We start from the raw sequence: 13727 nt of genomic DNA, 5'->3' as shown, positions 1-13727 counted from the left end.
AAGTCTCATCTGAACATTGTAAACACTTCAACTAAAACAATATAGCTGATAAAACATAAAAAAAGGAACAAAATAATACCTGATCTGTAAATCCCAACACAGGAGCATAAGAAACATGAAAAACCAAGTCAATATAACTCCCCCCAAATTATTAGTCCTACAGTAGTGGCATCTAGTGAAGGAGAGTTAGGTGATATCCCAGACAGAACTAAAAATGTCTATAAATATGTACAAAGATACAAACATGTGAATGAACTAAGGAAGATGATGGATGATAGGAAAGAAGATTTCAGCACAGAGACAGAAATAATGAAGAAAAACCAACCTGAAATGTTGGAAGTAAAGATTCAGGAAGTCAATAAAAAGCTAGAAGGCTGTAGCAACAGTGGACACAGAAGCTTGCTCTGAAGGCACAGAAACATCTTCAAAAGGATCACACAGACACTCTCCCAGCAAGAAACGAGATGCCAGTCTGGAGCTGGAGGCAGCTAGGAAAGTACAGAAAACAAAATACAAACACAAAACCAAGAGAGACACCAAGTCACATACAAAGGCGGGTCCGTCCAAATAGCAGATTCATCAACTGGAACTATAGAAGCTCAGAGTCTGGACAGGTAGATTTCGGGTTCTGAAAGGCAACTGCCAGCCCAGACTACTATGCCAGGCAAATCCATCACAATTGAAGGAAAAATAACAACCTTCCATGATAAAAAAAAAAAAAAGTATGACCATTGAGCCAGCTGTACCAAAGATACTCAAAGGAATCTTACATAATTAAGAGAAAGAGCATCCATCCATGAGGCTGTAGGAAAGAATAAACCATACTAGAATAATAGTAAAGCAAGAGAGGAAGACTGAAAAAAAATCAAGCATTATAAAAAATAATGACAGGAATTAACGCATATCTTTTAGTAATGGTTCTGAATCCTGATTGTCTCAGTTCCTCAGTCAAAGGCACTAGGAAATCAGGTGAAACCTTGGGAACCATCTATTTGTTGCCTCAAACACATGCACCTCATCACAAAAGTAGACACTGCCTTAGAATAAGTAGATGGAAAAAAGTTTCCAAGCAAATAGACCTAGCAAATAATCTGGTACCACTGTTCTAACATTGGACAACAGATTTCAAAGCAGGTGAGAAAAGACAAAGGTCACTGCTCATGATTAAGGGAACAGTCAGTCAAGAGGACATTAGAACTCCACCATACAAGCCTAAAACACTGATAGAGTCAGTTTCATAAAGAAATACTACTAGACATAAAGTCACAGATTGACCCGAGCACAAAAGTGCTGGGTGACATCATCCTCACTCTCATCCATCGACCAGTTATCCCATCAAAACACAGGCAGAGAAATACCTCAATTAAATGATATCACAGATCAAATGGACTTAACAGACATCTTTAGAATTCCATTCCATCCAAACACCACAGAATACACATTTTTTTCTCAGAAGCCCATGGAACTTTCTCCAACATAGCTCATATATTAGGCCACAAAAAAACTTAGCAAACTCAGACAAACTAAAATAGTTCCTCATATTCTACCTGATTCCAATGGAATAAAAGTACAAACCAAGGGCAAGAGGAACCTTAGACCACATGCGAATTCGCGGGGATTAAGGAACACACTGTTGAACAATGAGTGGGGCCTGAGGAAGTCGAGAAGGAATACAAACATTGCCAGAATCAAATACAAACGAAAACACAAGGTATGAAAACCCACAAGACAGGATGAGAGCCGTCCTAAGAGGGGCACTTACAGCTCTAAGTGCCCACAAAATCAGAGTGCAGAGTTGGAGAGATGCCTCTCGTGGGAGAACACTTCCTGCACTTCCAGAAGACCAGGGCTTAGTTCCCAGCACCCACACTGGACAGCTCACAACTGCCTGTAATTCTAGCACCAGGGGATTTGACACCTTCTGGTCTTAAAAGGCAAATCTTTAGGTAAACTAACCAAAAGAAAGAGAGAAGACCCAAATTAATAAAATTAGAGACAAAAAGAGAGCCATGAAAACAGACATCAATGAAATTCAGAAGATCATTAGCTCTTACCTAAAAATATATATTCCACTAAATTAGAAAAAAAATTAAGAGTGGATAAATTTCTAGACATACATGACTGTAAAAATTCAACCAGGATGAGATAAACAGTTTAAACACAGGTATAATAAGGAATGAAATTGAATTAAAAATTTACCAACTGAAAAAGTCAATGCATATGTGGATTCACGGGTAAATTTTACTAGACCTTCAAAGAAGAATGAATATTGATGCTTTCCAAACCAGTCCATAAAATAATGAAAGGACATTACCAAACTCCTTCTACAAAACTGCTATTTTCCTGACTCCAAAACTAGACAAAGATGAAGAAAATCACAGACCGATTACTGATGCAAAAATCCTCAACAAAATACTTGCTAAACAAATTCAAGAAAACATCAAAAAGGTCATTCATCATAATCAAGTTGGCTTTATTCCAGAGTTGCGGGGTTGGTTCAACGAATGCTGTAAATTGCATGAACTGTTTCAAAGACAGAAATCATGTGCTTATGTTGATAGATGCAGAAAAAATTTTCTGGAAAGGTCCACCACCACGTCACGTTGAAGGTGCAGAAGGAAGACTCTAAGAGTCTCTGCTTTGCAGATGACATGACTTATACCGAAGAGAGCATAAAGATTTCACCAGAAAACTCTGAAAACTTAACATTTTCAGCAAAGCGGCAGAATACACAATTAACATCCAGAAGCTAGCAGCCTGCCTTCATGTCACAACAAATATACCAAAAAAGATACCAGGAAAACAATCTTAGTCAAAATAGCCTAAAACTACCTTCTAATCACCCTAACCAAGGATATCAAAGACTTCTACAATTAAAACTGCAAAACAAGGAAGGAAGAGGATCAGAAAGACACTAGGAGATGGAAACGCTGTCAACAGGCGGGCACCTCTACCGGGTGACCATCTCCAAGTGCGGCACTCATTTTCCCTCCTCTTCCTCTCTTTTGCTAACTCAGACCTCAGGGTACTGTTTATTATCACCTAAGTAATTTCCCCTGAAAGACCCCCGCTCCATTATGAGGATATGGGGCGTTGGGCCGATGTTATGCCCCCCCAATAACTTGGCCTTAGAAACGCCATTCTGCAGGAATCAGAAAAACAGGAGTTCACAGCTGTGACTAACTAGCCAGCCGGCCTTGGAAGAAAAAGATAACTATGGTCAGCCATCGGGCCTAAGATAGGGGATAATTGGGTCAGCAGCCTTGGGAGTAAGACAGTTGATATTTTATGGCGGGCCCCTGGCCTTGAAGAATAGGCAGCTGGCCTGGGCAAGGCCAAGTCAGCCACACATCAAACTTCTGATAATTAAAGAACGCGACCCCAAGTTCACCCTGGCCCTCTGTAAAACAGCCAATAGGGACCCTGTAACTATGCTTCTCGCTTCTGTAGCCGCGCCTCTGCCCCTGAAATCCCATAAAAAGTCCCCTTTGCCCTCGGTAGGCGCGCAAGTCTTCCGAGAGACTTGGCCCCAGGTACCTGTGCATTTAATAAAGCCTCTTGCTGTTTGCATCTGATCTGTGGTTTCGGTGTGTTTCCCGGGTCCGGGGTCTCTCCCTGAGGGAAGATCTCCCCTGGGGGTCTTTCATTTGGTGGCCCGTACGGGGATTGAGACCCCTCCCTGGGACCACCGACCCACCATCAGGAGGTAAGCCGGCCGGCCTTGGTTTATGTCATCCCTGTCCAGTCTGAGTGTTGTCTGTTTGCCTAAGTGTTGAATGTTGTTTGTTTGTCTCCGCGCCTGCGTCTGATAATCTGTCTGTGTCAGTGGATCTGAAAGAGGGGGCCGACGGGCCTGGACTTCGCCGCTGAACCCTAGGAGACGTCCTAGGGAAATCTGAAACCCTGGAAGGAATTCCACGGGAATCTGTAGTGCCTTCTGAGGCACGGTCTGAAGTGCCTTCTGAGGCACGGTCTGAAGTGCCTTCTGAGGCACGGTCTGTATTGCCCTCTGGGGCACGGTTTTTTGGGGCCACTCACGTATCAGAGGGATACGTTGTGCTGGTTGGAGAAGAGGGGGTTGGACCCTCGCAGTCTCCTTCTGAGGTTTTGCTTTCGGTTTGGAACCGAAGCCGCGCAGCGCGTGTCAGTGTTATTTGTATTGGTTTGTTGTTCCTTGTTTTCTGTTTAACCGTTCTCCTCCTAGAGACAACCATGGGACAGACTGTCACCACCCCCTTGAGCCTCACGCTTAAACACTGGTCAGACGTAAAGATACGAGCCAACAACGAAGGAGTCGTAATCAAGAAGAAAAAATGGATCACTCTTTGCGAGGCCGATTGGGTTAAAATGAATGTAGGATGGCCTCGTCAGGGAACCTTTAACCTTAGTCTTATTTCACAGGTGGAGGGAAAAGTTTTTGCTTCCAGTCCCCAGGGCCACCCGGACCAGGTCCCATACATTGCCATGTGGAGACTCCTGACAACAGAACCTCCCCCATGGGTTAAGCCGTTTCTCTTCCCCTCGGCCCCCCGGCAACAGCAGCGCTCGCCGAATCCCGGGGCCGAGGAAGCCAGATCGGCGGATCCCTCCCACTCCCTGTTCCTCCCTAACCCCACACCAGCAAGTCTTTTCCTCTCCCCGCAGGCCGCCGCGCCGGCGCAGGCGACTGTGGGAGGTGGGAACGCGCAGGCGGGTGCGCAGGCGACTGTGGGAGGTGGGAACGCGCAGGCGGGTGCGCAGGCGACTGTGGGAGGTGGGAACGCGCAGGCGGCCGCAGGTTATGGTGCCGGCGCTCAGGCGGGGCCGGGGATGGGATCGGCGGGAGACTGCTCCCCGACCGGCTCTGGGACGACTGGAGAGCCCCGATTTGGGGAAGGGGGCTCAGGAGGGACGGCGCCACTGATGAGCGCCAAACCACTGCTCCCTCCCGCCTCTCCTTCCTCCTCCCTTTACCCTGTTCTCCCACGAAAGGATTCCCCTAAGGCTCCCGTCCTCCCCCCGGACCCCAATTCACCTCTTATTGACCTCCTCACAGAGGACCCACCACCATACCCAGGGAATCGGGCACCGGAGGGACCGGTGGCCCCTGCAATGGCACCGGAGGGACCGACGGCCCCCCCGGAGGCGCCTGAACAGCCTCCAAGGAGAGAGAGGGAAGATGAGATTCCGGCTCCCTCCCCAATTGCCGGTCGCCTACGAGGAAAGCGCGACGAGCCAGCTAAGGAGTCCAGAGCCTTTCCCCTTAGGGAAGGTCCTAACCACCAGCTCCAATACTGGCCGTTTTCAGCGTCTGATCTCTACAACTGGAAACAACATAATCCCCCTTTCTCTAAGGACCCTGTTGCCTTGACTAACCTGATTGAGTCCATTTTAGTGACCCACAAGCCCACTTGGGAAGATTGTCAGCAGTTACTGCAGACCCTCCTGACGGTGGAGGAAAAGCAGCGGGTCTTCCTGGAGGCTCGGAAGCGGGTTCCAGGAAAAGATGGAAGACCCACCCAATTGCCTAATATCATTGACGCAGCCTTTCCCCTCACCCGCCCGAACTGGGACTTCGCGACCCCGGAAGGTAGGGAGCACCTACGTCTCTATCGCCAGTTGCTCTTGGCGGGTCTCCGAGGGGCAGCTAGACGCCCTACCAATCTGGCCCAGGTTAGAAATGTAACCCAGGGAAAGGAGGAAACGCCGGCAGCGTTCTTAGAAAGACTTAGAGAGGCATACAGAATGTATACCCCGTACGATCCAGAAGATCCAGGACAGGCGCCGGGTGTCATACTGTCTTTCATCTATCAGTCAAGTCCAGATATAAGGGCCAAGTTACAGAGACTAGAAGGATTGCATTCACTCAGTTTGTCAGATTTATTGAGAGAGGCAGAAAAAGTGTTTAATAAGAGAGAAACTCCTAAAGAGCGGGAAGAGAGATTATGGCAGAGGCAGGAAGAGAGAGATAAAAAGCGTCATAGGGAAATAACTAAAGTCCTGGCCACTGTAGTATCTCAGGGACAGGTCAGCGAGGGAGTTAGGAAGAGAGATCGGAGAAAGCCACCACTGGACAAAGACCAGTGTGCTTACTGTAGAGAGAGAGGACATTGGGCTCGTGACTGCCCAAAGAAGCCTCAAGAGTCTCGGAAGCCTAAGTCAAGGGCCACGGACCTCCTCAATCTGGAGGATTAGGGAGGTCAAGGCCAGGAGCCCCCCCCTGAGCCTAGGATAACTCTCAAGATTGGGGGGCAGCCAGTGACCTTCCTGGTGGACACCGGGGCTCAACATTCAGTCCTGACCCACACCGGGGGCTCTCTCAGTGACCGCACAGCTTTGGTCCAGGGGGCCACAGGTAGCAGGAGATATCGATGGACCACCGAGAGAAAGGTTCAGCTGGCATCTGGACAGGTAACCCACTCTTTTTTGCATATACCTGACTGCCCTCACCCATTATTGGGCCGAGACCTGTTGACTAAGCTCAAGGCTCAGATCTATTTTGATGATAAGGGGTCGACTGTGACAGGACCCAAAGGGACCCCCCTACAAGTCCTAACCCTAAAACTGGAAGAGGAATACCGCCTGTTTGAATCTGAGCCCTCTAAGGAGCCACCACAAGAAATGCAGGACTGGTTGAGGGAATTTCCCTCGGCATGGGCAGAGACTGGCGGCTTGGGGCTGGCTCGCGACCAACCCCCACTTGTTATTCAGTTAAAAGCTTCCGCCACTCCCGTTTCAATCAAACAGTATCCTATGTCCCGGGAAGCCCACGAGGGCATTAAACCGCACATCAGGAGACTTTTGGACCAGGGAGTACTTGTGCCCTGTCGATCACCTTGGAATACCCCCCTCCTGCCTGTAAAGAAACCTGGGACAGGGGATTATAGACCGGTTCAAGACCTGAGGGAGGTTAATAAACGGGTTGAAGATATACACCCCACGGTGCCAAACCCTTACAACCTCCTCAGCACTCTTCCGCCAACCCACGTTTGGTATACGATACTGGACTTGAAGGATGCCTTCTTCTGTTTGAGATTGCACCCCCAGAGCCAACTACTGTTCGCTTTTGAATGGAGAGACCCAGAGATGGGACTTTCAGGACAGTTGACCTGGACTCGGCTCCCCCAGGGGTTTAAAAACAGCCCGACTCTTTTTGATGAAGCCTTACACTCAGACTTAGCCGAATTCCGGGTTGAACACCCGGCCTTAATCTTGCTCCAATATGTGGACGACCTCCTCCTAGCAGCCAGAACCCAGGCTGAATGTCAGAGGGGCACTCGGGCCCTTTTGGCTAAACTGGGACAGAAGGGCTATCGGGCTTCGGCTAAGAAGGCTCAGATTTGCCAAAGCAAAGTCATTTACTTGGGTTATGCCCTAGAGGGAGGACAGAGATGGCTCACGAGAGCACGGAAAGAGGCCATACTCTCCATACCCCCTCCAAGGAACCCCCGCCAGGTGCGGGAGTTCCTAGGTACAGCCGGCTACTGCCGCCTCTGGATCCCGGGTTTTGCTGAAATGGCTGCCCCCCTGTATCCTCTCACCAAGCCTGGGACCATGTTCCACTGGAGAGAGGAGCAGCAACAGGCCTTTCAACGAATTAAGAACATCTTACTTGAGTCACCAGCCCTTGGCCTGCCAGATCTGACCAAGCCTTTTGAACTGTTCGTGGACGAGAACTCAGGCTTTGCAAAAGGGGTACTGGTACAGAGATTGGGGCCATGGAAGAGACCTGTAGCTTATTTATCCAAGAAATTAGACTCGGTAGCTACAGGATGGCCCCCTTGTCTGCGCATGGTAGCCGCCATTGCTGTTTTGCTCAAGGATGCAGGGAAACTGACTTTGGGACAGCCATTAACTGTGTTATCCTCTCATGCGGTGGAAGCTCTGGTCCGGCAGCCCCCAGACAGGTGGCTCTCAAATTCCAGGATGACCCACTACCAGGCTCTGTTGCTAGACACAGACCGAGTGGTGTTCGGACCAGTTGTCTCCCTCAACCCCGCAACCCTGCTGCCCTTGCCAGACCCATCCGAGGAGCACGATTGCCTCCAGATTCTGGCGGAGGTCCATGGCACCCGCTCTGACCTAACAGATCAACCGCTGTCGAAACCAGATTTTATCTGGTTCACGGATGGGAGCAGCTTCTACCAAGAAGGAGAACGGAGGGCCGGAGCAGCTGTTACCACCGAATCAGAGGTAGTTTGGGCCTCACCGCTGCCGCCTGGAACATCGGCCCAAAGAGCAGAGCTGATCGCTCTGACCCAGGCCCTCCGGATGGCGGAAGGTAAGAGACTCATGGTTTATACTGACAGCAGATATGCCTTCGCCACTGCTCATGTACATGGAGAAATCTACAGAAGAAGAGGCCTCTTGACCTCGGAGGGTAAGGAAATTAAAAACAAAAAAGAAATTTTAGAACTCTTAAAGGCATTGTTCCTCCCGCATCAGCTCAGCATCATACATTGTCCGGGGCACCAAAAAGATGACTCTGTCGTAGCACGGGGAAATCGGCTGGCTGATCTAACAGCCCGGACAGTCGCCTTACAACCCCCAAGGGGCGACCAGCTGTTGGTCTTGCAGGACCAACAGCCAAGTAGAGACCCCATGTCTTACAGCCCGGAGGACCAGGAACTAGCGAAGAAAATGGGGGCGAGATGGAGCCCCGAGCGACAAGCTTATATAATGGATGACAAATTAGTTATGCCAACCTCCCATACCAAATATATGCTCAAGTTCCTCCACGCGTTAACCCATCTGAGCAAAAACAAGATGAGGGCCCTTCTGGCTGATGAGACTTCGGATACTGTATTATTGAATCAGGAACAGGTCCTCCAACAGGTGACTTCCAGCTGCCCTGCCTGTGCCCAAGTTAATCCAGGAAAAGCCCATCTGAGCAGAGGGAGCCGCCTGCGAGGTCACCGCCCAGGAGTCCATTGGGAAATTGACTTCACCGAGGTAAAACCCGGACTATATGGATATAAATACCTTCTGATTTTTGTAGACACATTTTCAGGGTGGATGGAGATCTTCCCTACCAAGAAGGAGACCGCTAACGTGGTAACCAAGAAGCTCCTGGAAGAAATTTTTCCCAGGTATGGAATGCCCCAGATATTGGGGTCAGACAATGGGCCCGCCTTTGTCTCCCAGGTAAGTCAGAAGGTGGCCAGGCTACTGGGGATTGATTGGAAACTTCATTGTGCATACCGCCCCCAGAGCTCAGGACAGGTAGAACGTGCAAATAGAACCATTAAGGAGACTTTAACCAAATTAACGCTTGCAACTGGCACTAGAGATTGGGTGCTCCTACTCCCCCTAGCCCTTTACCGAGCCCGGAACACTCCTGGGCCTCATGGCCTAACCCCGTTCGAGATTATGTATGGAGCTCCCCCACCAATTGTAAATTTCCTTCACCCTGACATCTCCTCTTTTGCCACTAGCCCTACCCTAGAGGCACACCTCCAAGCCCTCCAGCTGGTGCAAAAGACGGTGTGGAAACCCCTGGCGGATGCATACCGGGAGCAACTGAATCGCCCGGTGGTGCCTCATCCATTCAAGATTGGGGACTCTGTCTGGGTCCGACGCCATCAATCCAAGAACCTAGAACCGAGGTGGAAAGGACCCTACACCGTCCTGTTAACTACTCCCACCGCACTCAAGGTTGACGGGATAGCGGCTTGGGTCCACGCGTCACATGTGAAGGCTGCCAAGGAACCCGACGAAGCTGAGGACACCGAGACATCAACATGGAAAGTTCAACGCTCTTCGAACCCACTCAAGATAAGACTCACTCGGGGGTCCCCTTGATCCCCCTAATAGTCCTCCTCCTGACATTAGGAGGGGCATCACCAGAGAGCCCCCACCTGGTTAAGAAAATTACCTGGCAGGTTGTCTCACAAACTGGGGAGACGGTCTGGCAAACAACCGCCCTTCACACCCCCTTTACATGGTGGCCTAACTTACATCCAGATCTCTGCCAATTAGCAGCGGGGTCAGAGGACTGGGACATCCCTACCACTGACCCCATGAACCCCAGAGCACCAGACGTCTGTCAGGACGGTAAGGGAACTTGCAAATGTAATGACGGAAAATACGGATGTGGTCACCCTGAAGCCAGGGCAGCCCTGTCACAACTACCCTTCTACGTCTGCCCCCGGGATGGTAGGGACAAAAAGATGATTAGCCAATGTGGGGGTTATGAAAGTTACTTCTGTAAAACATGGGGATGTGAAACAACTGGGAATACCTATTGGAAGCCTTCATCCACTTGGGACCTCATTAGGGTAAAAAGAGCTACCCAAGAAAAAAGCCACTCGTGGCGTCCCCTTACCCAAGGACATTGTTGGGGAACTGTCACGTCAGGAAGAGATAACACTTACTGGAAGGGGGAGGGTCCCTGTGTAAATTTCACATGCAACCCCCTGAATATATCTTTCACTCAGAAGGGAAGGGAGACCACACAAGACTGGATTAAAGGTAAAACATGGGGACTTAGACTTTACATGACAAGACGGGACCAGGGAGTTATGTTTACGATTAAGCTTAAAATCACGGAGCTCTCCACCTTTATAGGTCCCAACCAGGTTCTCTCTGACCAAAAGCGTCCCTCTTTCCCCGCTATTCGCCCAAGCACGGCTCCAAATGTCGCTGTAACCCCAGCCATCCTCCAGCCACCCAGACCAGGTACGGGAGACCGGCTATTGAATCTTATAGAGGGCGCTTACTCAGCCCTCAATGTTACCAACCCAAATCGGACTCAGGAGTGCTGGTTATGCCTAGTTTCCGCACCTCCCTATTATGAGGGGGTGGCCGTAGTCGGAAGCTTCACCAACTCTTCTTCACCCCCACCAGGATGTGCCTCGACACCTCAGCATAAGCTCACAATCTCCGAGGTGTCAGGACAAGGACTATGTCTGGGGACTGTACCCTATACCCATCAACACCTGTGTAATCACACCCAGGTACTTGTCCCAGGACCCCATTATCTCGTGGCTCCCAGCGGAACCTACTGGGCCTGTAGCACTGGACTTACACCATGCCTCTCTCCCTCAATACTAGCTAACATGGCCGATTATTGTGTACTAATAGAATTGTACCCCAGGATAATCTACCATACACCTGAAGATATCTATGCTCGATATGAAACAGGGGTCCCCCGTATAAAAAGAGAGCCAGTCTCGCTAACCCTGGCCCTAATACTAGGTGGATTAACTGTGGGAGGAATCGCCACCGGAATAGGCACAGGTACCACTGCCCTCATGGAAACCAACCAGTTCAGACAACTCCAGGTTGCCATGCATACTGATATCCAGGCACTGGAGGAATCCGTGAGTGCCTTGGAAAAGTCACTCACCTCCCTGTCTGAGGTAGTTCTGCAGAACCGGAGGGGATTAGACCTCCTCTTCCTGCAGGAAGGGGGCTTATGTGCTGCCCTCAGAGAAGAATGTTGCTTCTATGCGGATCATACTGGGATGGTAAGAGATAGCATGGCCAAATTAAGAAAGAGATTAGAACAAAGACAAAAACTTTTTAAAGAACAACAGGGATGGTTTGAAGGATGGTTCGAAAGGTCTCCCTGGCTCACCACCCTCGTCTCCACCCTTATAGGGCCCCTTCTGATTTTATTGCTCCTTCTGACACTTGGGCCCTGCATCCTAAACAGACTTGTCCAATTTATCAGGGAACGTGTTTCTATTGTTCAGACCTTGGTATTGACCCAACAATACCAACAACTCAGCCAGGTGGAAATGGAGCCACATCCCTATTCTTCCCCATGAATGAAAGATTTCATTTGGTACAAAAGAAAATGGGGGAATGAAAGACCCCCGCTCCATTATGAGGATATGGGGCGTTGGGCCGATGTTATGCCCCCCCAATAACTTGGCCTTAGAAACGCCATTCTGCAGGAATCAGAAAAACAGGAGTTCACAGCTGTGACTAACTAGCCAGCCGGCCTTGGAAGAAAAAGATAACTATGGTCAGCCATCGGGCCTAAGATAGGGGATAATTGGGTCAGCAGCCTTGGGAGTAAGACAGTTGATATTTTATGGCGGGCCCCTGGCCTTGAAGAATAGGCAGCTGGCCTGGGCAAGGCCAAGTCAGCCACACATCAAACTTCTGATAATTAAAGAACGCGACCCCAAGTTCACCCTGGCCCTCTGTAAAACAGCCAATAGGGACCCTGTAACTATGCTTCTCGCTTCTGTAGCCGCGCCTCTGCCCCTGAAATCCCATAAAAAGTCCCCTTTGCCCTCGGTAGGCGCGCAAGTCTTCCGAGAGACTTGGCCCCAGGTACCTGTGCATTTAATAAAGCCTCTTGCTGTTTGCATCTGATCTGTGGTTTCGGTGTGTTTCCCGGGTCCGGGGTCTCTCCCTGAGGGAAGATCTCCCCTGGGGGTCTTTCACCCCTTGTTCGAGTCCAGCTCCTATGATGATCAGCATGATCCTTAGAAGTAACAAGATTTATTCCATCTCCTTGCTTCTTTGTATTTTTTTGTAAAATCACAGAAGCAGAGGGCTTGTGCTTCCTCACCTCTTCAAGGTGATGGAGGCAAAGGCAGACAAGGGAATAAAGACAAGAAGGCCGAACTCAGTTGTCAATTCTTAAAGGGCACGGCATTAGTTTTCCTGGGGAGATGTGAAGAAATACATACGAGCTCCAGGTAAGAGTACCAGTGGCAGGTAAAAGAGGCCAGCGGTGCCCACATCCAGCTTACAGGCCCCTGTTACTAGGCCTCCTTACAGGGATTACTCACAGGTGTGTGGTTGACTGCCTATCACTGAAAAGTCCCCCACCAACATGGGTGACTTCAACTTCCCCAAAGCGGCGCATGTAGAGCCCTCCTTAGCTAATTTCCACATCCTATATGCAATGCAGCACTTCACAATACCTCATACAGGTAGGAGAGAATTGCATACTGCTGGGAAGGGCAGGAGGAAGTGGCCAGAATTTCAGGTTAGAATCCAGTGACCCTCCCTCACCCCTCCCTTTCCTTCCACAAGGATATGGTAGCAGGCTTTATCAAGCCCGGTAGTCACAGCTACTTTCCAAGATAACGATGGCCATGTTATGCCCAGGCGACAATGTTCCACAACTTCAGAAAACAAAGTAAATTTACAAACTGACTTTCAGCATTAAGATCTGAATATCAGGCTGGAGAGAGAGCTCAATAGTTAAAGCCATTTGTTGCTCTTCAGAGGAGCCGAGTTCAGACCCCAGCACCTACATGGCAGCTCATAAGCATCCTTAATTCTAGTCCCAGGAGATGCAACACCCTCTTGTGACCTCCGAGAACACCAGGAGTGCATGTAGGGCACGTGTGTCCTGCAGACAAACATTCACAAACATCAGAGAAAATGAATCTTAAAAAAAAATTAAAATCCCAAAATGTCTTTCTAATAATCAAGGAACAACTTGATGACTTATAACTATAGGATACTCATATATATATATATATATATATATATATATATATATATATATATATGAAAAAGATAAAACAACACACATAATAAAAAAAAGTTAGCCAGGCGGTAGTGGCCCACGCCTTTAATCCCAGCACTCGGGAGGATCTTTGAGTTTGAGGCCAGCCTGGTCTACAGAGCGAAATCGAGGAAAGGGGCAAAGCTACACAGAGAAACCCTGTCTCGAAAAATCAAAAAAAAAAAAAAAAGTTAAGCACCTTTATAATTTTTGTAAAGGTGAGGTAACTTTTAAAAAAAGATTTATTTATTTACTATGTATACAGCATGTA

General features: G+C 49.0%; 2 protein-coding genes across 2 annotated transcripts in view; one reads left to right on the top strand and one right to left on the bottom strand.

Annotated features, from left to right (window-relative positions):
* The window catches only part of Rgs22 (regulator of G protein signaling 22), a 163379-nt gene that overhangs the window by 33727 nt on the left and 115925 nt on the right, over positions 1 to 13727 (bottom strand). The gene's annotated exons all lie outside the window — the stretch shown is intronic.
* On the top strand, positions 6351 to 9871 carry LOC143269830 (uncharacterized). The gene is made up of 3 exons (XM_076556990.1): positions 6351 to 6390; positions 6446 to 9068; positions 9414 to 9871. Exons 1-3 carry the CDS (start codon positions 6351 to 6353, stop codon positions 9778 to 9780), a joined length of 3030 nt encoding a protein of 1009 aa, XP_076413105.1. The 3' UTR covers positions 9781 to 9871.

Source organism: Peromyscus maniculatus, chromosome 20 (assembly GCF_049852395.1).
Source record: "Peromyscus maniculatus bairdii isolate BWxNUB_F1_BW_parent chromosome 20, HU_Pman_BW_mat_3.1, whole genome shotgun sequence".
In the NCBI taxonomy this organism is placed as follows: domain Eukaryota; kingdom Metazoa; phylum Chordata; class Mammalia; order Rodentia; family Cricetidae; genus Peromyscus; species Peromyscus maniculatus.
This window is presented reverse-complemented; position numbering and strand designations above follow the sequence as displayed.